The following is a 23,288-nucleotide window of genomic DNA, read 5'->3' as shown; positions in this document are numbered from 1 at the left end:
GGGAGAAGCAGACTCCCCGCCGAGCAGGGAGCCCGATGCGGAACTCGATCCCGGGACTCCAGGATCATGACCCGAGCCGAAGGCAGTCGCCCAACCAACTGAGCCACCCAGGCGCCCCTAAGCTCTGTTACCTTTTGATAAAACACAACAGCACAACTCATGCTGAGAACTCACGTAAACAGCTCCTCCAGGAGCCCACGGTGGTCCGGGAGCTTGGCGACTGGGTGGAGCTATGGGTTTGTGCAGCCGGCAAACCCTTGAGATCGTGGAAGACGCTTGTTGCGTCTACCAGGCAAAGGGTCACCCCAATCTTAGCCTCGTTTTGAGTTAAGGAGGTTGAGTGGGGCTGGCATGGACTCTAGGTGAGAGTCACCTTTCCCGGTCGTAAAAACCACTGTACCGTGCTTCGGTTGACAGGGGGCGGATGGTAGAACCGGAACGAAGATCGCCACACCCCGGGGAGCGGCCCCTCCAGGCCAGAAAGGCCAGGCCAATGCCACCAGGATTCCAGCGAAAACCACGCCCTCCCCAAAGACCCCGCCGGGCACCGGTAAGAAGAACGTTCTCTGGAATCCAGGTCAGGGGCGGCTGTCAGTAGGGGCAGTCCTCATCTTTGAGGGCCCCTGGCAGTTAATCACTGCCATAGCTGACGGACACACGGACACCTGCAGCTCACTAAACACCTGAGCGCTCATTTTTGACAATTTTCCAAGATATTGAATCCCCACTTTTGAGCGATGACGAAATCAAGACCCTAAGAATGTGCAGGTAGAAGTCTGAGCAGCTCACTTCAAGCATGAAGAGCATGCAGCCGCGTGACTAAGTGGCAGGAAAGGGGATGCTCTGAGTTTCTCTGACCCCAAGCCTCGGGGCCCCCGCATGGTGGCTCTGTGTCTCTGGAAAGAGAGCAGCAGCTGGGATGGGGTGACCTCACACCAGGTGTGGCCCCTGCTCAGCTGAACTTGTTGGAGTGGGCCCTTTGGCGGGCCCTGAGCGGCTCGGCTGAGCACCTGCACTCCGCGCCTATATCCCAGCGTTCATGTGAGTAAAGCCCAGTTAGTTCTGAGTACCAGGCAGGCTTCCGTGGAGCGAATCTGCTCCCAGTGGTGCTATAAAGAATAGTTGCCCTCTTTGGGGATGGGAGACAGCCAGGCTGAGCTCCTCTCTCCCACCCCCACCCCCGCCCCAGGGGCCCTGTCCCGGGCGACCAGGTTTGGCTTCTGCACGACTCTGGGGGCATCTGGCCTGCCTTGGCTTTGGGGTGGTGCTCAGGGCCCCGTGGATCTTGTACAGGCCTCGAGAAGCCCGGACTGGTTCAGGGGTCTCTCTGCTGTGCACTGACCCTGGGGTGGCAGCTCAGAGCCCTTTGTCTGCATGTTTTTGCGGTGATGTTTGCCTCCTTTGCCCTGGGGTGGTGCCTGCAAGGATGTTCTGCTCACGAATGCCCACTGGATGGTTTCTTCCTGTCTATAATTCATATGACATAAGGGTAATTCACAGAATTGTGATTGGATTTTGTACATGATTTTGATCCTGCTTTTCTTCACTTGGCATTAAGCCAGTTGACTCACACAACTCACATGGCTGGGAACGAGAATGCGCCTTTCTCTTTGGATCTTTCCTGCGTTCGGGTGGCAGCTTACGGGTGGACAGACCTCGGTGGGCCGCCTTGACCTGTGTCCTGCGAGTGGGGACCCCTGCTCCCTGAACACACTCCCTGCCCAGCTCACTTCTGCCCTGTGGCCTGGCTGGTGCCTGCAGCATGAAGACTCACGGAGGCCCCGTTTAAGCTTGATTATAATGAGGCTTTCTGTGGATTTTTCTTTTTAAGCTACCAAGCAAGTGCAGAGAAAACCACCCCCTGCGGGGGCAAAATCCAAGCGAGGTAATTCGGGGGCTGCTTTGCCCAGTGGGGCACTCGCTGTGCGTGTGTGGCTGTTTGTTGACCTAGGTTTGAGAGCAGAGACGACCTGCTTCTGAGGTGTGGGTTTCACACATTGAACCTGAACGCAGAACCGTCCGAATTCCTGCTCCTCTTTCTGTGGCTCATGCAGATGCATCTGTCTGATGGACCTTTCGATTCCCGCGTGTTCTCATGAACCTCAGCCGAGACTCTGGGGGCAGGAAGCATGAGTCTCCAGCTGTTTGTGGGTGCTGGAGGCTCGGCCCAAGGTGGAGGTGTGAAATTCCCGCTGACGTTTATTAAACACACACCCTGTGAGCACTCACCCCTGCACCAGACACTTGCCCTGGTGCTACATCCAGCCTTCAAATCAGCCCCATGGGCTGTGGCCGCTCTCCCCACTTTCCAGATGAGGACGCAGGCTTAGGAGGTTGAATGGCTTGCCCAAGGTCAGTCTGCAATTAAGTGGCGCAGAAAGGACTTGCAGCCACCCCCAAGTCCAGTGGTCAGCCTGTGTGCCTGGAGGCAGGAGCAGGGGGGCGGGGGGCTGAGCCTGGCGCGGAGGCCCCATCTGTTGCTTCCCGATGTGTAAAAAGCGGAAAAGCTTTGTTTGTTCTGTTGCCCCAGAGCTTGATGACCTTAGGAACGTCCAATAGACATGGAAATTCAAACTCTAAAAATGGCGGGGCTTCTTCTGCCTCTTGACGAGAGAAGTCGCTTTTTCACTGCTGCCCAGTGTTTCCAGGCAAGAGCCACCTTCTCCAGGGTGAGGCCTGCAGGTCCCGGTTTGGTATAGATGGTTCCTGGGGCAGGGACCAGGGTATCTGGGAAGCTTGGAGGTACCAATAGAGCTCAGCCACCCTCAGAGCCGAGGGGAGCCGGGCCCTCACCCAGGCACAGCATCCAGCCCCATGGCTCTGAGACTCAGGTGTGCTCAAGAATCCCCAGGGAACTTGGGAGGAACCAGCAGGACAGGCCCCAGCCCAGGGGGTTCTGTCATTCCAGGTCTGGACGGGCCCGGGAATCTGCATCTTACAGGTCCCACGCCTGACCCAAGGCTGTGGAGATGCTGACACAGGGGTCCCTGGGCCACACTTGGAGAACACTGCTTCATGGGGCTCATGGAATAGTAACTGGAGTGTGCGGGGGTCTGGGAAGTGCAGGACGGAAGCAGGCTGGGGAGCCAGGACTGAGTCCGTTGGGGAAAGAGCAGCCCCAGCAGCCTTCCTGGCAGTTGGGAAAGGTGCTCGGACAGCCATGCATCGGCGTAGGGGGAAGGGAGTTCTTGGAGAGCACAGCACAGGACAGGGCGGCACAAGGGGGCATGGCTCATCTGGAGAGCTAGGGACAGGTGCACACAGAGCAGGCATCCCGTTCTGGAGCCCACATGCCACAGAGAGGTTAGGGAGGCTGTGCAGGGGCCTGCGGGGAAAGGGGCCTGGAACTTGCTGAAGAGCTTAAAATTCACCCAGTGAGTAAAGGGTCTAATAGATCCAGACAAGTGTGGCCCCTGGTCCTGTCACCGTGTCACCCTTCTTCAGGGAAAAGCCACATAGGATGGCACTAGAGTCTTTCAGAGCACATCCATGTGCATCCGTGCCTGGCCTCCCTCCCTGCGGGCACTGTCGTTATTCCCATGTTCAGCTGAGGCCCGTAAGCTCTGAGAGGGAAGGTGACTTGTCTGAGGCCGCACAGCTAGCTGGACCTAGTCTCTTGACCCCGGGGCCATGGGGCAGAGTCGTCCCCTTGGGAAAGGGTACCAGGTGGTCCTTGGTGACCACTCTGTTTCCTCCCTGGGAAACAGGGAGTCTCCGTCCCTACGTGACCAGGCCTGTCTCTAGAAATGAGGTCGGAGGCAGCCTCCTGCTGGCTTAGCGGGGCCTCCGACCTGGTTCCCGCCTGCGTCTGGGAGTGGGCCCTCGGGACGGGCAGCCCCCGGGACCTTTTCCCCAAGCACTGGCCTCACTGCCGCTTGTCCCCACAGGTGAACCTGGGAAATCTGGGGACCACAGCGGCTACAGCAGCCCTGGCTCCCCGGGCACTCCTGGCAGCCGCTCCCGCACCCCGTCACTGCCAACCCCGCCCACTCGGGAGCCCAAGAAGGTGGCGGTGGTCCGCACCCCACCCAAGTCGCCGTCTTCAGCCAAGAGCCGCCTGCAGACCGCCCCCGTCCCCATGCCAGACCTGAAGAACGTCCGATCCAAGATCGGCTCCACCGAAAACCTGAAGCACCAGCCAGGAGGCGGGAAGGTAAAAGGGCGTACGGGCGGGGACTGGCCCCGGGACGCCAGGAGAAGGAGTGTGGGTCCCCCAACCCCTGCGGCAGAGGTGGGAGAGTGGCCCTGCCCCCAGGCCTCCCCTCCCACCCTGGGGCCTCCCGGATCTGTCCAAGGAAAGGCAGCTCTGGTTCAGTTCTGTGTTGGGGTCACTACCACGCGGTGAGTGCCCTGCTCAGGTGAGAGAAAGTACTGGTTCTTTCCCTCCCTGTTTGAGCCCCTGCTGAACAGACGGTCCCTGAGATTATGAGGTTGGCTGTATGACCTGGGGGCACCCACAGGGGTTCCCCAACCTGTCTTGTGTTTAGAAACGACCAATCTGTAGGTGAGTGTCTCTGGCGTTCGTTGGACACCAAACCTAACCTCTACTCTATGTTAGGTTACTCTAAAATCCTCAGTTCTGGGGTATTTTGGGGTACCCTTCTGAACAACTGGTTCTTTGGGGCAAATGGGCGCTCATGAGATCTTTGGGTCTCCTAAAGGTGGAGAAATGTGAGCTTCCAAAGGCCTAAGGTGGTGGGAGGTGGGGACTGACCTGGACCCCCTCCTCCTCCTCTCGTCCCCTGTCCCCCGTTGTATGAGTTTCCCAAGGCTGACATACAAAAGACCACAGACTGGGCAGCTTATATAACAGAAATGTGTTTCCTCACTGTTCTGGAGGCCAGAAGTCCAAGATCAAGGTATCAGCAGGGCTGTTTCTTTTGAGGTCCCTCTGCTTGGCGTGTAGATGGCGGCCTTCTTGTGTCCTATTGTGGTCTTTTCTCTGGGTGCCTCTCTGTCCCAGTCTCTCCTTCCTAGAAGGACACCTGTTATACTGGATGGAGGCCCAATTCTTGAAAGACCCTATCTCCAAATATGGTCCCATTCCGAGGCACTGGGAGTTAATACATCAGCATATGAATTTGGGGGGACACAGTGCAGCCCCTAACAGCCTACCCCCCCAGTACCAGGGAGCGGGGTGGAGAAGGGAGAAGAGGTGGCTTGTATGGAGTACAGAGGACCAAGGCTCTGTTGTTAGGAGCACAGATGTGTTGGGCCTCCCCAGCTTGGGCCGTTTGGGGGGTCGTGAACCTCCTGCTGTGCTGGGAGGATGTTACAGCACCCAGAGCCAGCATTTCCCTTTAATCAGTCAGAACCACTCGTCTCCCCCCACAGCAGGGGACCTTGGCACTATTGATGTCACTCTTGGCAGGAGCCTGGGTCTCCATGAAGGGAGGGCGTCTCAGGGCTTTCTGTCCATGTTGGTGCCTTAACCGAAACTCTGTGCTTTGCTCCCCATGGAGCCTCAGGGCCTCCCCCTGGCCTTTCCCATCCTTGGGGCCTGAAGAGTCCTGCCCAGTTGGGAGGTCTGGGTGCCTCCCAGGGTAGAGCCCTGGGGCTCACGGCCACTGGTCTGTGGTCCACAGGGTTGGCTCTGGGCCCTTGTTTATTTTTCTGTGGTGTTTGCCTGGCTGCTCCTTGTAAAGATCCTGTGTCCTTCCAGAAGGGGCTCTGGGGCCACTGGGGTGTTGGCTGAAAGTTGACCCCTCTGCAGAGCTTTGTGGGCAGAGGGTTGCCAAGGTGGTGGGATGTTCCCCCCGGCGTCCGCACACCTCCCTCAGCGCCGTGAGCGTCCCGTGTGTGCCCTGTTTTCATAGCATAGCGGGACCATTTGCCCCTCGTGTGGAAAAAGGGCAAACAAAACCCCACCAAGCCAGCTCTACACCTACAAGGCGGTTGTGGGACTGTGACCAGTGTCTCAGGACAAGTCATGACTGCAAGAGGCACACTCACCATCAGCATCCCCAGCCTGTGGGCTGTCATGTACCAGCAAACACCCACCTCTTCCTTCTGGCCCTGGCCGCACCCCCCGGCCGCCCTGAGTTCCTCCGAGGTTAGCTCGGAAAGTGTGGGCACGCCTGGCCCATCCAGCAGTTCTCCAGAGACCCCAGTGCCGGGGCTGAACATTTCCCACTGAGGACCCTTCTGGGGCCAGGACCTGCCCCTCACACCCAGGGCTGCCCTGTCTGTGGGGGAGGAGGAGTCCGGTGGATGGGGGCCAGTGACCTGAGGCTCCGAGTGGCCCACTCCCCCCGCTCCCATGACCTTACCATGCTGGTTGCGGAACTATGTCCTCATTTACTGAAGGATTAAAGGGGAGAGGGCGACTTTATTTGAGACTATGTATGAGAAGAGGCAGGGAAGTGGCCAAGGGAGGAGTAAGTTTCCCTTAAATCCCATGGAAAACCTAGAAAATTGTCGGAAACCTCAGCCATAACAAAGAGAATCACTAATCTCCAGGGAAAAAGAAGAGGCAAGAAACAGGAAAGAAGGCACGTGGGATCCGTGGAGAAGGCCTTCAGAATGCCTGGACTAAAGGCTTCCTGAGGCCTCCTTGAGATTGCTGGGGCCCCATGGCCTCCCGTAGGGCCCGACAGACTGTAAGTGCTCAGTCAGTGCTTATCTCAGCTGCAAAAGGGACGGCGCTGTGAGTCTGAAGAATACCACGACCCCTTGAATAGCAGGTCCCACTGAAGAAGGAGAAGCAAGGGTGTCCAGTTTGAAAAACCTACAGAGACTGAAGACGCAGAGGATCAATGTAAATCAGTGGCCGGGAAAAAAGTGTAAAACATCTGTGTTCTGCTTTGTACTTTGTTTTCATGATGTGCTACTATGAGCAGGTATTGCTTGAAGATTCCGGAACGGAATTATTTTTAAAGGAAAATGCAGATAGTCACTTGGCCACTTGGCCAGACCAGCTGAATCCACCAAAGGTTGGGGGAGAAAGCAAGGCAGGCCAACATGTGGACACGTATGCCTGTCCCCGGGGACAGCGGCTCTCCTACCTGACGGCAAGAGAATCACCCGGGGGGTGGGGGGGGAGATTCTTTTAAAAATCCTAGTGCCAGAACCTTCCCCAGGACCATTAGAATCTTCCAGGGAGCCTCCCAAGGTGTTCTCAATGTGCAGTCCCCGCTGAGACCCAGATTCTCACCTGCTGGCTCTGGCCTCGACCCCAGTAGGGTCTCCTGCGCACCCTGGATCTGAAGACTGATTTTCCTCTTTCAGGCTTGACCCTGTCCGTTCTCAGATCCCATGCACCTGCCTCCTCCTCAGTCAGCTTATTCCCAGCCCAGGCCCAGCCCCTGTGTCCTGCAGCCCAGCTCTGACTTTGTCCCAGCCCTATTCTTGGGTGGGGAGGTGTTCATACAAGAAGAACCAGCATTACAAACACATTTAAAAAAATAAACTACCCACTGCAGGTGTAAGTGACATGAAATTGACATCCTTTCATCCCACAGCAGCTGCAAATCAATACAGTCCCTTTGGACATAATGAAGGAATGTCCATAGTTTTCACAACTTCATTCTGCCAAACCAGTGATCTGTCAAAGGGTCTCTTGTCTCCTTCCTCTGGACTCAGCTGAAGGTCACCTCGAGATCTTTGGGTCCCCTCACACAGAACAAGAGAAGTGTTTTGTACTCTAAAATTGGGGAGGGGCACCTGGGTGGCTCAGTCGTTAAGCGTCTGCCTTCGGCTCAGGTCGTGATCCCAGGGTCCTGGGATCGAGCCCCGCATCGGGCTCCCTGCTCGGCGGGAGGCCTGCTTCTCCCTCTCCCACACCCCCTTCTTGTGTTCTCTCTCTCTGTCAAATAAATAAATAAAATCTTTAAAAAAAATAAAAATAAAAATAAAATTGGGGAAAGGAAGAAAATCCAACTCAGAAAAAGCTTTAAGCACAGAAGTGTGCATTGAGCTTTATTTAGAATTGCAAAGCAAAACAATTTAAAGGCCTGACAATAGAGAGGTGATTAATGGTGATGCCATACTATAAAATATTATGTAGCCACTAAAAATATCTTAAAAATTTTTTATAAATATAAACATTTATAAATGTTATACTATGAAGTTAAAAATAATAGTGTAGGGGAGCGTCTGGGTGGCTCAGTCGGTTAAGCATCTGTCTTTGGCTTAGGTCATGATCCCAGAGTCCTGGGATCGAGTCCCACATCGGGCTCCTTGCTCGGCGAGGAATCTGCTTCTCCCTCTGCCCCTCCCCCTACTCATGTTCTCTCTCTCTCTCAAATAAATAGAAAAAATGTAAAAAAAATAATAGTGTAGGAATATTCAGGTTTTGCCTACTGTTGATATAAAAAGTTTGCAGAGAAAATGAAACTATGACAAAATGCCAATAATGACTCAGAGATTGTGTGTTTTTCCCTTTCCTCCCAAATTTTCTACAGTGAAAACATTTCTAATCAGAAAAACATGGATAGGAATACATTGTAACTGGAAGTGTTACAGTAGATGATAGTAAAGCAAAAAAGAAAAATAGAAGGACATAGAAAGTCCAAGTAATTGAGAAGGGACATTTTTTTTTTTAAAGATTTTATTTATTTATTTGACAGAGAAAAACAGCGAGAGCAGGAACACAAGCAGGGGGAGTGGGAGAGGGAGAAGCAGGCTTCCTGCTGATCAGGGAGCCTGATGTGGGACTCGATCCCAGGACCCTGGGATCATGACCTGAGCCGAAGGCAGACGCTTAACGACTGAGCCACCCAGGTGCCCGAGAAGGGAAATTTTTAAACACCAGGAATTAAAATGTATGATATAAATCCTGCGGAGGATTTATCAGATGCTATGCCAATAATCCATATAGTCTGTAAAAAAAAAAAAAAAAAGACCTATAAATACAGGGAAACATTGCACTTGTCTATTCCCTCAGTGTCCTGCCCCAGAACCTGATTGTGTACGTATCACCTACATTACCACAAGTACTTGGGAATTAAAAAATTGTCCTGTGTCACGTACTCTTCAGTTTGGAAGTGAAGAATGCCTTTTCCGCGTGCGTTGGTAACAAACACCATATGTCATGTGGAGCTTCCTCTAAGTTGTACTTCGAAGGAATTCATCATTTTAAATGCTTTTGTTATTCAAAAAAATTTTGTTATTTAAAAAAATTAAATGGCTGCAGCAGAGCAATTATGTTTTTGGTGGAGGGAAAAAAGAATGCAAAAAATAAGAATGCAGATGCAAAGGTAAGAGCAGAAATAAATTCGAAAACACAGCCAGTACAATAGGACGGACAATAGCACCGAAAGCTGGTTCCTTCCTCCCGTCCTTTGTTCATTCATTCGACAGTCCTGGGTCCCCTCTCAGCGCCAAGCTCTGTGCGGAGAGTTCCTGCCCCCGAGGCCTAGAGAAAAGGGGGCAAGAGGACAGGTTGGCCAGGGAAGGAGATGCAGCAGAGAGCCGCCCTCACCGGGGAGGGGTCCCCCACACGGAGAGTCACCTGTGTTACCAACTGTCACCCACAATGCGAAGTGTCACCCACAAGTCAGAGAAGACAGGACAGACCCTTTTGGGGACCATCATTTGGTCTCTGAAAGGACAGTCCCCTGCACAGAGTGCTAGCTTCACAGGCTGAAAGAGGACAGAGGGAAACCGCACCCTGGAGATGTTGAAAGCAAAAGCAAAATTAAGCTAGAACTGACATCAGCCTGGGCGGCCAGTTTAGGGTTTAGGGTTTAGGCTGGAGTTGTGTTCATTTACACCAGAGCCCAGGGGAGTTGCCAGCGATGGAGGGAGGTCCCCGCCGGGTCCGTGGTGAACCAGCGGGGCCTTTGCCCTGACAGGACAGGAGAGAATGGAGAAGGAGGAGGGTGGTGGAGGGCATTGCCCGCAGGGAGGGACCCTCAGGCCGCATGGTCCCTGCGTTGTGGGGACTGAGCTTGGGAGGATCAGAGTTGAAAGGCAGGGTGGGTGAGGGCTCCGTGAGGTTAATGCAACCCCACTGAGAGCCCTCAGTATCCCTCTTTGTGCTCAGTGCAGAGCACAGAGGGAAGAACAGGGGTCCCAGGGACCATCCAGAGTTGGAGAGAGACGGAGCTCACTTGGGGCCAAGGCCGCCTGGTCAGAACTGGGGTGGTGCCTGTGGCTCTGAGGATGTCCAGACCAGTCGTGCGATGCGAGGGCCCCAGGCAGGACAGAAACCAACCAAGAGCCAAAGGATCCCCCCACCCCTCCCCCGCCCATCCTCCGGAGCCTGGGGCTGCAATATTCCAGGTGGCCACTAGATGGCAACAGAATGCTGCCTGTCTCCACGCTGGAGCACTGCAGACTGTATTTTTAAAATTCATATTTAGTGACAGAGTCCCAGTTCTCGTTGTAAAAAGCACACAGAACATTTACGTGTAATAAGTTAAGTCAGCTTGTACCTGGTATAGTCTGCCTCTCCTGGATCAGGGCCAGGGACTCAGCTGAACCCGAGCTGAGGTGCCAGGCCCTGAAGAACCAGGTTGGGACCCTTCCCTGGGACAGCCCTGTAACTCCCAGGCCCTCCGGGCACCTCTCCCTGTGCACAGCATCTGTATCTCTGAACAATCTTGTGTAAATACCATCATTTTAAAGATGCACCAGGTATGTCGACTCTAGTGGAGACAAGCTGGGCCCAGCAAGCACCAGGCTATGCTGGAGACAGGCTTTGCCAGGGACGGCCGGTGGATGCTGGGCCAGCCTGGGAGCTCCTGGAGGGAGGACTGGGCCATCTGGAGTACCTTGAGAGCTCTGAGCCCACACCGAATCAGATCAAGACCCGGGGAGCCTTTGGGACAGCTTCAGGTCCTCAAGGAAATAGACAAAACCAAAGTGGAGCTGTCCTCAGCCCCGCCCCACCCCAGCCTTTCCTCCTGGATCAAACCCTGACCGCAGGAATTTCTCCCTTGATTGTGAGTCCCCTGGATCAAAATTCGGAGCTCCAAAAACATTGTTCTTTCCTTTGATGAGGATTTTCAGTGTCTGCTCAGAGCTGAGGCTCAACATCCTACATGTTACTCTAGCCGAGAAATTAAGTTTCTGGATTCCAGTTTCAATGTCAACCCTTTCATCTCCCTTATGTAAATCTAACACTCTGTAAAGGGTGTTGACTTTGACCACTAACAGTAATTCAGGTCTGCTTTGTAAATATCCTTATGCCTCTGCCAAATCCCACAAAAAAACTTGTTGCCTTTTGTGTGGGATTGGAACAAGAAAAAGCCACGTAAAAAAAAAGTCTACGTACATTGCAGATCTTGTTGTTGCCTAATGTCGCCAAATTCATTTGGTGAAGTTCTTAAAAGGGTTAGTTGAGAAAACAAGGTTATCTTCCTTGAAAAACTGGTAAGTTTTCTTTGTCAGATAAAGAGAGTTATGTAGCTCCTCATGTTTCCCGTTTTGCGTTGGCTTCCAGGAAGCTCGGAGTTCAGTGTAATGTACAGTCTCATTGTCAGTCCTGATGACCTCTCCCTCTTTGACCATTATCCTTTTAATTTTGTTGCGTTAATATTTCGTGTGTTTGTGTGTGTGTGTTTTCTAATACTAGACTGCCGCAGTGTCTTTGTGAAAGCAGGCAAGTTGGCTTCTGGGACTTAACCAGTGGAAAGGGATGAGTAAAACATGATCCCCACAGAAGGAGTTCAGGTCTGACTCCTTAAAATCTGAGGATGGCATGAACTAATTCAGAGACATTGTGCCGAGGGGCAGCAGTGAGTCTTTGAGAAGCAGGGTGAGAGAGCCCGTCCCACTTGTTGCTCCCACTCCAGCCTGGGCTGAGACATGGCCACTGCATCTCCTCACCACCAGAAGAGAATTTCTGCGTCCACCAAGAGAGAGTGTCCTTGAGGGCAGCTGGGGCAAAGCTCTGTTGTCACGTGGGGAGCCTGTAGTTATGTCCTGATGTGAGAAGGTCGCTGAACCTCTCAGGACCTCAGATGGCCTCCTCATCACGAAGTTGCGGGCATGGCAGGTGAGGAAGATGATGTGGAATTAGATATTTTTACGTTTAAAAACCAGAGAAGAGGGGCGCCTGGGGTGCTCTGTCAGTTAAGCATCCGACTCTTGATTGCGGCTCAGGTCATGGTCTCAGGGTCATGAGATCGAGCCCCGCCTTGGGCTCCACATTGGGCACGGAGCCTGCTTCAGACTCTCTCCCTCTCTTAAAAATAAATAAATAGATAAATAAATACCAGAGAAATGACAAAGGAAGAATCTGAGTCTATAAAGATATAAACATTCGTAGAAAAAAATACATCTACCAGCAAAAAGGGGGCAAAGGGGCAACTTCGTAATAATAATAATAAAAAAAAAGCAGAATAAGCCAACAATGCAGTCCCATTTATTTTAATCAAAGAAAGCAAACCAAGTCTTTAAAATGCCCGACGTTGGCAGCCATGTGGCGAAATGGACTTTCTCGATGGTGCTCATAGGGTAAATTAATCTGACCCTTTTAGAAAGCCACTTGGAGAGTCGTATTGAGAATTTTTAGAATATTTATAACTTTGACCCAGAAATTCTACTTCTGGGACTCTGCTGTGAAAATAATCTATAATATGGAAAGAACTTGCAAAAAGATGTTCGTGGTGAGACTGTTTCTGTTATTTAAAATAAGTATCTGATCACACAGATGTCACAAAATGGAATATGACATACTATTTAAAATAGTGCTTTTCGTGACTGTAGATAAAACAAATGCTTTGAAGGTGATGGTACTTGATAAAGCAAGATATAGAAGTGTATGTAAGTAATTACTACCCTTTATATGTACGTGATGGTAGTTTTATTTATAGATCTGTGACTTCAAGGGAACAGAACAAAAAGTGATTGTTGTGTTAGGGTGGTGGGAAAACTTCTGTTTTTTTGCTTTTTTAAACATATTTTTCAAAATCATAATGTTATGTTACTTTTCTAACGAGAAAAAAAATACATAGCTTTTTATTTTAAAGGAACAGAGAAGAGAATGAAAAAGGTGGGACAGGTGTGGGCTTACCCAGTGTTTTGATCCAGACCAGTGAGTTAGGGGAAAAAATGGGGTGGGGTCCAAGAGAAGATTACTCTGTCTTTATTTTGTCAGGCTAAGGACATCTAAAAATGATAAACATGATCTGCTACCAATGTAATTTAATAACTAATAATTTAATAAAGGAAAGGCCGTTCTAACACGGGAAAGTGGGATGGACAGATTTTGCCATCATGTCCTTGTTTCCTCGTTTTGCGGAGAACCTGCGGCCCCCTTGAGGGCTGGTTCTGGCTCTGCGGTCAGAGTTTGGGACCCTTCTCCCCGCCACGAGCCAGGCCAGGGCTCTGGGACTCCAGCAACCACAGCTACCCTCACGGATCCCGAGTCTCCGGAGCAGGGGCCCCCGCCCGCCGTTCGCAGGGGCCACAAGGGAGGGGTTGGTGCCGTTTCCCGAATTTCAGAGAGCAGTGCTGGTTCTTACTGGGGAACTCCAGCTCTCCAGCTGGTGGCTGTTCTCAGTGAGGAACAGGAACACTGTTTCCAAGCAGGGAGCTCCTGCGGGGAGAGACCCCGGGGATAAAGATGTTATCACTGCTCAGGCAGACCAGACTCTCCTTCTCTCTGCCATGGTTGTCTGTGTATTTCAGTTTTTAGACAAATTGAGTAGAAATCAGTCACCGCTAAAACAGGGATATCTCACGTGGAGGGAGGTCTGGATTCATCTTTCTCTGTAGAGCCATCTGCGTCCTCCCCGAGAGGTCAGCGATTCGCAAACCTAGGCGAGCATCCGAACGAAGCAACCAGGGGAGGCTTCTAGAAGCACAGAGACTGAGATTCTAATTCTAGGTCCGGGTGGGGTCTGAGATTTAAAAACAAAAAATCTGCAGGTAATTCCAGTGCCTCCCAGGCTTGAGGGCAGCCACAGAAAGCTCTCGTGAATGTTCCGGCGGGCCTGGTAGGTGTGTGAATGAGGACACAGATGGGACTTTGTATTTCTTTGATTTATTCATTCAGTTATGTAATTGAGCACATCTCAGTCCATCCCAGCCTGGTGGACATTCAGCTGCGGCTTATAGGCCTCCGACGTGCTCCGGGGGGGCCTCGGTGATGCGAATCGCCTCCCGGTGGATGTGCTTTCTAAGCCCAGCACTGTAAAGTGGAACCCGTCACCCACAGTTCTGGAATGCCTTCCTGGGGCAGCTCCCCTGGGAAGGTGTGACTCAGACCCCCTGCCCTCAGCCTGGGGCCTCCTCTCCCCGCCCGGAAGCCAGACAGGGGAGTATGTTAGTACAGAGCAGATGGAGCTGGGCACAGTATGTCACTCATCCTTTTTTCTGGCTATCAAAGGTGCAGATAATTAATAAGAAGCTGGATCTTAGCAACGTCCAGTCCAAGTGTGGCTCAAAGGATAATATCAAACACGTGCCAGGAGGCGGCAGTGTGAGTACGCTCACACTTTCCCTGCGCCGTACTGCGGTTTGTAAGCAGCAGCATGAGTGTGGACACTTGCGAGACATTGCAGAGAATAAACCATTCTCCGGTTCGGGGTCTGTCTGTGGCCCCACTGCCTGTAGCCCAGGCTCCCTGCAGCCGTGCCCACTCTTCTAGGAGGGCTGCCCCGGCATCCGTGGGTTCCCTGGCCTGTGCAGGCTGCAGGGGCAGTAAAGGGAAGATGACCGAGCCCCTCTCTGTCCCAGACCTGGAGGCCAGGTCCTCACCGCGTAACAGCCCTGGTCGGCGCCACCCACCGCCCACCACGGGCTCCTGGAAGCCCCACAGCCTGCATGAGGTTGGGCTGAAGGTGGCAGTGCTGGGGACTGGGCTCTGTCACCTCCTCCCCTGTCACCGGGGCAGGTTCACTTTGACAGCCCCGTGGACAGCTGGCCCACCTGGGCTGACAAGCAGACACAACGTCTTCCTGACCTACTTCAGGGCAGGAGAAGTCCAGTCTCTGCCCATGTTTGTCCCCTGCGTTTGCAAGGGATGAGCAGATCCCTAAGCCCGGGCTCGGGTGTAAAACCAGTCCCCGCCACCAGCGGATCAGGTGCCAAAGAGCCCCAAACAGTGCACCGGGGACCCTGCCTACAGTGGTCAGGGGTTGACAGAGAAATGCGGCTTTGCACCCTTTTAGATTTGACTTCCTCCAAATGTCCTGGGGACTCCTGGTGTTCCCAGTGGGTGAGGGCCTGAGATTTGGGGCTGGCATCCTCACTTCTTACCCACACACTCGGTCAACTCTGCTGTTACCCTCCGGCCGCTCCGTGGCCACTCACAGTGGGGGCGTCTGGAGGTGGGGCGCCCCTTCACCCCGGCCCCCTCCCCCGCCTCTGGGTTGGCTGGCAGCCCACCTTTAAACACACCGCAGGGAGAGGGCCTAGCCCCTTTGAGGTCCCCTCCCCCCCTCGTGGGGGGACGGTTTCTGAGAGCAGGGATCTCACTCCCGGCTGGTGGTGCCAGGGGGAAGGTGGTAGCCCTGGGCGGGCTCTCCCTCCAGAACGTGCCCAGCCCGGGCCCGCACCCCTGCGTCCAGCCCCCCCGCCCAGGTTTATTCTTGCAATGTGCTGCTGAGCACCTGGATCCCGCCGCTTGTCCCCGGGACTAGCGTGTGCTTTCCCGCCGCTGCTGCATGCGCTTCGGTAACGCTTCCCCACCGGTGTCTGCCCCGTGTCCCCTCTGTGTCCCCGGTCCCCGCTGTCCCGTCCCACTGCTCCCGGAAGCCAAGAGAAGGTGTGGGGACCAGCCACGCCCCCCGGGCCCCAGGTGGCGTGTGGGTGGCTGTGTCAGCTCTGGTGTCATGGGCTCTGGCAGAGGAGGAAGGCCACGTGCTCTCTGCTGTGACGCCGGTCTGGTCGCTGGTGGCGGGCGTGCGGGGCAGGCCTAGGCTGTGGGGTCCAGGGGACCGCAGCCGGCAGACCGCTCCTCCGGGTGTGAGTCCTGGGGAGACAGTAGCTTCCCATGGCTGCTGGCAATGCCCAGGGCATCAGGGGACTTCCTCGGGGGCGCGTGCACGCGCACACACACACACACACACACGCACACACACACACACACCCCATCTGGCCTGCGCTCTCTGCCCATCTACAGCCAGCCTGTATGACCTGGGAGCCCCAGGATTTCTCAGGCTGGCCCTGAGCATGGTCCTTTGCAGTAGGAGCCTTCACAGAAAGCGCTTCTCCTGGTGGAAGGTGGCTGGGGGGCTCCAAGCAGTTTCAGGTGTTCTGGGGGCGCTAGACCGCTGGCCTGGGCCCCAGCCTCTGGCTGGCTGCTCTCTCTTCCTGAGCCTGGCGGTGACTTCCCAGCCGGCAGACCGTGCTCCTTGTCCATCTCGGGATCCTCCCCACCTCCTGGCTGGCTCTGGGCCTGGCCTCCTCTCCCCAGCCTCCAGTCCGCCTCACCTCCCCTGCCCTGGCTCCTACCCTCAAGCAATCCTTCTCCTTCTGCCGGTCCAGGTTCCTCCTTCTCCACGCCCTCCCCTTCATTCCCTGTTCCCTCATCCGGGCTGAGGGGAAAGAAGGAAGGCTGGCTCACAGCATTTACTTCCTTCTCCCTCATGCCAGGAGGAGCCCCGTAGCCCCTTCCCCGCCTCTCGGCGCCCCGCGCAGCATGCGCTGTCTCCCAGGCTGGACTGCCTCCGAATCGTTCCTTCCCCACCCGCTCACCCTCACAGGCGCGGGCTGCGCGGGGCGCTGAGAGGCACACCCCCCCGCCTCACTGCACACCCCCCCACACACACAGCCCATGGGTACCTGTCGGCCTCAACTCTCCATCAATAAATGGCAAATGCCAGCACGATTTTCATTAATTTGGAATTGTTCCAGATGATTTAGACAGGAGTAGATGTCCCCCTTTTTCTGGCTCTCTGGCTCCAGGCCATCTCTCTCCTGGGTCACTCCGGGGGCAGAGAGTGGGAGCCAACTCCCCACTCCACGGTGACTGGCCTCTTGTACCCACAGGTGAGCTCACACAGGTGGCTGCTGGAGGCTCTGGGAAGTGTCCATCAGTGACCATCCAGGGACCCCCTCCCAGCCATGGCTATGTGGCCGGGGGTGGGGGGGCGGCGGAGCCTGTGGGTGTTCCCCCTTGAGGGAGCTGGGTCTTGGGCTGGGATTGGTGGGCTGCTCAGGGGCTGTCACCCCCTCCGGAGGGTGGGCGGTGTGGCCAAGCCATATGCTGGGCCCTCAGCTGGTTCTGAGGAGCCCTGAGGTCTCCCCTACCTGTGTGTGTCCCAGCGGGTTCCTCTGTGCTGCCTACCCAGTTCCTGTCTCTTTGCTCCCTGGGCTACAGAACCGAAATGTCCAGGACACTGTGTGTCCAGGTGCTGGCTGGCTCTTCCCGCCGAGTTGCCTAACGGCTCTGGGTCCCGCTTGCTGTCACCGTGCTCACTGTAGTGCTAGGGTTTGTGGGAGGCTGTCCTGGGAGAAAGCCCACCCATCAACCCTGCTCCGCCCGCTCCTCTCTGAGGCCCAGCGACCAGCAGACCTAGCTTCCTTGCTTTTCCAACAAGATTTTCTAAATGTGGCACAAATGGACCGTGCTGATCCCTTCTTGCTTTGTCCCCACTGAATGTGATGTCCGTGTCATGTCAGGGAAGAGGGACCGAAACCAGCGGTGTGGGCCCTGCCCCATGACAGAGTCTCCCTGTTTTCCCCTGAGGGACGGAGGGCACTCCAGTCCCACAGTTATTGTGTGAAGACCCGACTCCCCGCGGGGCGGGGTTGGCAGAAGTCCAACAGTACATTTTCCCACCATGGCGAGGGTGTGTTCCTTGGGGCGACAGGAAGCACTGTCCCCAGCAGGGCCTGATCTGACTGACACAGCTGCTTTTCATGTTGTTCCGGCCACAGTGAAATCATCCTGTTTTATTCTTTGTCTCTCGCTCATCCTCTCTCACCTCCAGGTGCAAATAGTGTACAAACCAGTGGACCTGAGCAAGGTGACCTCCAAGTGTGGCTCATTAGGCAACATCCATCATAAGCCAGGTAGCCCTTGCAGAAGGCGGGAAGCGGGGGAGGGTGGGACCGGCCGGGGGTGGCGGGGGGCTTCTCCTGAAGCAGCTGGGAAGGATGCAGGGGACGGGCTGACGAGGGGAGCGTTGGAGGTGGGACTTGCTGGGCCCCTGGAGGGGTGGCTGCCCTGTCTCGCTTCTGAGCCGGGCGCCATGCTGGCCAAGGCAAAGCGAGGACGGAGGGGGCAAAGCGAGGACGGAGGGCAGATGCTGGGCCTAAACCCTAACTCGTGGTTCTCCGAGCGGGTGCGCGTAGGGCCTCTGGAGCTGGGGGAGGGCCTGATCTGGCTCCCGGAGGCTGGCTTGTGGATTGTTCCGGTTTGGTCCCCGGCCGACATGGGGGTGGGGGGGGGACACTTCACCAGCCATTGCCATGCTCCTGCTGTGACTTTGTTTTAACAGAAAATACCGTTGGCGCTCTGCCGTGCTTACCTTTCTCCTCCCCGTCCCACACTGTGTAGAAACCAGAGCTATCTGTAGATTTCTCTCTGCGGTGATGGGAATATTCTCGACCTGCTCTGTCCAGTATGGTAGCCACCAACCACGTGTGGCTGTTGAACACTGGAAATGTGGCTAGTGCAGTTGACGAAATGACTAATTTTTTTATTAATTAATTAAATTTAGGTAGCTACACGTGGCTGGTGGCTTCCGTATTGTCCAGCGCTGATCTAGAATCTTAACTCCTGCCTGGGAGTCCAGAGCAGGGGCTTCTGCCTTAAGCCCGATTTCAGAGCAGAACCTTTACTTGAAGTGTTCCCGTGGGGAGAGAAGGTTGGCAGAAACATAGTCCGGAATGTGTCTCGTCAGGTTCTGGCCTCGCTGGGACATGTCGTGGGGGTTTAGTCTTTCCCAGTGAAAACCATCCCTCACCTGGTGCCATCATCCTACCATGCTGGGAGCAGCTTTCTTGGGTGGCTTTATCCTTTCTCCAGAAAGGAATGCTGTTTGTCTCTTCCTCAGGCTGTGTCCCCCATGCTTGGGCTCGGCACCGAGTGTCCGAGGAGGGAGAAGGGTCAGGCCCCTTCCTCGGTTAGGGTGCATTTTGCCATTTAGTTTCATTCCGAGATCTTGCAGGGCTGTGCCTTACAGGATGTTGACATAGAAGGACTTCACTCTTTGGAAGCCAACCAGTTTAGAGTGTGGAACCATTCCTCCTGGACTGAGCTGTCATTGACCTGTGCATTAAAGAAAGAGGAAGTGTTTGTTGAGCAAATATTGGATGCACACCTTGATGAGAGAGATGGAGCAAACTGTTGTGAAGCCCTCTGGAAGGGCTTACTTGGGCCCAGAGCACCTTCTAAATGAAGGATAGTTTTACCTACTCGGAGAGACCGGCGTCTACCTGGCGTCACGTGCTCCGCCCTCCTTCAAGGCGCGGTGTGCTGTGTGCATTGTGTTTCAGGGGGTGGCCAGGTGGAAGTAAAATCTGAGAAGCTGGACTTCAAGGACAGAGTCCAGTCGAAGATCGGGTCCCTGGACAACATCACCCATGTCCCTGGTGGAGGGAATAAAAAGGTAAAGGGGGCAGGGTGGGGAGGAGGCTGCATTTGGATGTGGCTGTGAATGGAGCGGAGTGGACAAACCTGGTCCAGTTTTCCAGGGGAGGAAAGCTGAGGGGCCTGTCTTGATCGGCTTGATGTGGATTCTCAGCAGCCCCCAGGACCGTGAGTCTCAGCCTTCGCTGCCCGTTGCAGTCACCTGGGAGCTTTACCAGATTTGATGCCCGGGCCCGACCTGGAGACTCTGATGAGTCTCAGGTGCCACCTGGGCACCTGGAGCTTCTAAAGCCCCCAGGGGATTCTGCTGGGCAGTTAAAGGTGAGAAACGCTGTCCTCGGTGACAGCATTCGGCCCCGTGGTTGGCAAGCATCCGCAAAAGGAGGTAGCCAGCCCCAGAGCCCGCCCCAGCGCACCACGAACAAGTCATGGGAGCATGACCTAATTTTCTAAATGGGTCACTAGGCAGTTAGAGCAAAACAGTGCTGCCGAAATCCAGGTTCCTGCGGAGCCCCTGCCTGTCTGGCACGGAAACGTCCATGGGGAGGCTGCTGGCCCGAGGAGCTCGGCGATCCCCGCAGGTTCTTGAGCCTCCGGGTCTCACTGTGTGAGCACGGGGGAGGGGGACACGGGGATGTGTGTGGCCCCGAGCAGGCTCCCTCTGAGTGCATCACAGGATGTGGGCTCGTGGCTGCACGTTTCCTCTTTTGCAGAACTGCAGCCAAAGCACCCTCTGGGGGGTTCCCACCCACGCCTGCCATGAAGTTCTGGAAATGGCTCATCTACCAGTTTGTAGTGCCTCCCAGCAGCTGACAGAGCTGTGGTGGGAGGAGAAGGGGGGTTCCAGAATGGGCACAGACTCTGAGACCCGACCCAGCGTGAGAAAGGGTGCTGCCCGAGATGGCCCGGCTGGTTGGAAGTGGCAGCCGGCACAACTCGCTGGGCAGGGCAGCAGCGGGGAGCCCCCAGGGCCAATCGGAGCCCCCCTGCCCCCCGTCGGGCTCATCGCCGGGCCTTCTCGATAGACGCACCCCATGTTGTGTTTGAGGTGAAAGCCCAACGGTCAGTTTTGGAGAAGCCCCCCCTGGGATAGCTTAAAGCAGAGGCTGCAGACTCAGGCCCGGGGACACACCTGACCCCCAGATGAGCTCCCCGAAGGGTGGGGGGCTGGGGCGGAGGACAGGGCACGGGCCCTTGGATGGCCCTGTGCTCTCTGGCTCCCCACAGTGCCCCATGCGGTCCCCCCGACCCCAAGGTGGACCTGAAGAGGTTCCCGAAACTCAGCTTCCGAGGTGCAGGAATTCTCCGTCCCTGGGTCCCTCGTCAGAGAGGGTCCTGGAGACCGTGTGCCTCAGGGGAAGTGAGGAAGGGCCCAGTTCTCTGGGGCCGTGGAGAAGGTTCTCGGCAAAAGCCCAGCGGCTCTGCTAGCTTCTGTCACCTGCCCCCTTCCTGGTTTAAGGCCCGGGCATTGCTGACTCCCTGGGTGAGGGAAGGTCTCCGCCCATCTCTGGAAGCTTCTATGTCCTGAGCAAAGCTCTGGGTTTGACTCTGCTTGGAGGTGTGACCCTGGGCAGGATGGACAAGTGCTCTCGGCTCATTTCTTCGTCAGCAAAATGGACAGAAATATCCACATCCCTGGGTGGTGGGGAGACCCAAATGAGACCATGTTCTAGAAGATTCCTGGTACTTTGTAGCCGTCTAAGAATGTGAGTCAGAGTCAGGCCTGAGTGTGAACTTCTGTTTTAACTCACCTCTGTGCCGGCTCAGAAAGGGTGGGCCTGCCCACCACCCAGAAGAGACTGTCTTGATCCCAGAGAGTCCCCTCGCATTCAGTCCCCCATGTCCTGACATGATGAGCAAAACTGCTGATGCATAGTGGAGCACAAGACCCCTGCCGCCAGAGCTGCCTCCAGTTTGGGAGATTTGGGGCCATTTCCAGGACCCTATCACTTTTTTCTACAAGACACCAACATTAATGCTCTTATCAAAGCTTACGTCCCCACGGCCTTTCGAATACAGTGATACCGAAAGCCTCTTTTTGCAAAGCACTGCACCAAAATGGACAAAATAAGCGTAGAGCTTACATGGGAGCCTGGTTTTTCGTTACACCCACATTCAAGCCCCCTGCAACGGGGACTCTTCACCCCGTGGTCCACGGACTCCTGAAATCATGTGGAAGAATTGTGGGTGGGTGAGCGCATGCCTGCCTGTGTGTACATTTTCCTGGCTTCACCGGATGCACAACGGCTCCAGGGTCCAAAAGAGTAGGGAATTCCTGTGTCCACCACTTCAGGGCTCATCCGGAATTATTACGAACTGCTCACATCTCTAGCAAATGCTTTGAGTGTCCCAGGCATCCTGTGGAGCAAAGACCTCTGGACCCCTGGCTATGTCATCATTTCTGTACTTGAAAAAGGACTTCGTCACGTCCGGATTTCTAGCCCACCTTCCAGGGCTGCCCACAGCTGCTGCCACCTCCAAACCCCCCCGTCACCGGCGAGGAGAGGAATGTGTGTGGCTCATGGCTAGCCAGCAGTGACTCTGGGGCTGTCCCTTACTCCTCTCCGGCTCCTCCTCCATGCTTTTTATTTTTTTTTTTTAAAGATTGTATTTATTTATTTGAGAGCGAGAGAGCACAAGCAGGGGGGTGGGGTAGAGGGAGAAGCAGACCCCCCCCGCCGAGCAGGGAGCCCGACGTGGGACTTGATCCCAGGACCCAGGACCGAAGGCAGGCGCTTCACCGACTGAGTCACCCAGGCGCCCCATCCTTCACGCTTTCAGGTGCAACTTGTTAGTATCTATAAATCAAGCGCACATGCCTTTTGACCCACCAGCCGTTCCGCTCCGAGGATACATTTCCCCGCGTGTGAAATGCTGTGCACACGCGGGTATTCAGACACGGCGCTGTTTGTGACAGGCAAAGGCGGGGACAGCGCGGAGACCCGCGCCTGGGGAGCAGGTGCGTTTTGGTACAGGGCGACGGAATCCTCGCCGCCGGCAGCACGCATCGGGGAAAGTGGGTGCCGATAAAGGAAGGTATCAGGTCGAAACGCCGAAGCGTAAAGCATGTGGACACTGTCACCGTGTGTATTAAATATACGGACACACTTCATACATCCCACGGGCTTGCGCACGTGGGGGCATCTCTGGAAGGACACACAAGAAGCGAACGCCGGTCACTGCATCCGGAGAAGGGAAGCGGGTGGCCGGCAGGCAGGTGACGCGGGAGCCGTGCGCAGGTGCCCCCTCCGGGAAGGTGACACACAGCCCCCACCGCCACCACCACGGCTCCCTCCCACCCCGGGCCCGTGGGCAGGCCGGGCTTGCCCGCCTTTCTGTGGCTTCACTCGCCTTCCCTCGCCTCCTCTCTTGCAGATCGAAACCCACAAGCTGACCTTCCGCGAGAATGCCAAAGCCAAGACCGACCACGGGGCGGAGATCGTGTACAAGTCGCCCGTGGTGTCCGGGGACACGTCTCCGCGGCACCTCAGCAACGTGTCCTCCACGGGCAGCATCGACATGGTAGACTCGCCCCAGCTCGCCACGCTAGCCGACGAAGTGTCCGCCTCCCTGGCCAAGCAGGGTTTGTGATCAGGCCCCCGGGGCGGTCAATAATCGTGGAGAGGAGAGAGTGTGGAAAAAAAAAGAATAATGATCTGGCCCTTCGCCCTCTGCCCTCCCCCAGCTGCTCCTCACAGACCGGTTCATCGGTTAATCACTTAACCTGCTTTTGTCGCTCGGCTCTGGCTCGGGACTTCAAAATCAGTGACGGGGCAAAAGAGCAAATTTCATCTTTCCAAATTGATGGGTGGGCTCGTAACAATAAAATATTTTTAAAACCATTTAAAAAGATGGC

The 23,288-nt window shown here is 55.1% G+C and overlaps 1 protein-coding gene across 13 annotated transcripts in view; it reads left to right on the top strand.

Annotated features, from left to right (window-relative positions):
- MAPT (microtubule associated protein tau) overlaps nt 1-23,282 on the top strand; it is a 95,178-nt gene extending 71,896 nt beyond the window's left edge. For 6 of the 13 annotated variants that reach the window (XM_081804777.1, XM_081804782.1, XM_081804787.1 and 3 more), the window contains 6 exons: nt 418-550; nt 3,888-4,153; nt 14,279-14,371; nt 17,829-17,910; nt 19,339-19,451; nt 22,808-23,282. In XM_081804777.1, coding sequence (XP_081660903.1) covers nt 418-550; nt 3,888-4,153; nt 14,279-14,371; nt 17,829-17,910; nt 19,339-19,451; nt 22,808-23,023 — 903 coding nt within the window. In that variant the 3' untranslated portion in view covers nt 23,024-23,282. Of the gene's footprint in view, nt 1-417; nt 551-1,831; nt 1,886-3,887; nt 4,154-14,278; nt 14,372-17,828; nt 17,911-19,338; nt 19,452-22,807 lie in introns of all 13 variants that reach the window. The other 7 variants (XM_081804780.1, XM_081804789.1, XM_081804788.1 and 4 more) reach the window with 2 other exon arrangements.
- The last annotated feature ends 6 nt before the right edge of the window (nt 23,283-23,288 follow it).

This window comes from Leptonychotes weddellii, chromosome 15 (genome assembly GCF_054177405.1).
Source record: "Leptonychotes weddellii isolate Sample4059 chromosome 15, ASM5417740v2, whole genome shotgun sequence".
Taxonomy (NCBI): Eukaryota; Metazoa; Chordata; class Mammalia; order Carnivora; family Phocidae; genus Leptonychotes; species Leptonychotes weddellii.
The sequence above is the reverse complement of the archived record's forward strand: the minus strand, read 5'-3'. Positions and strand labels throughout refer to the sequence as shown.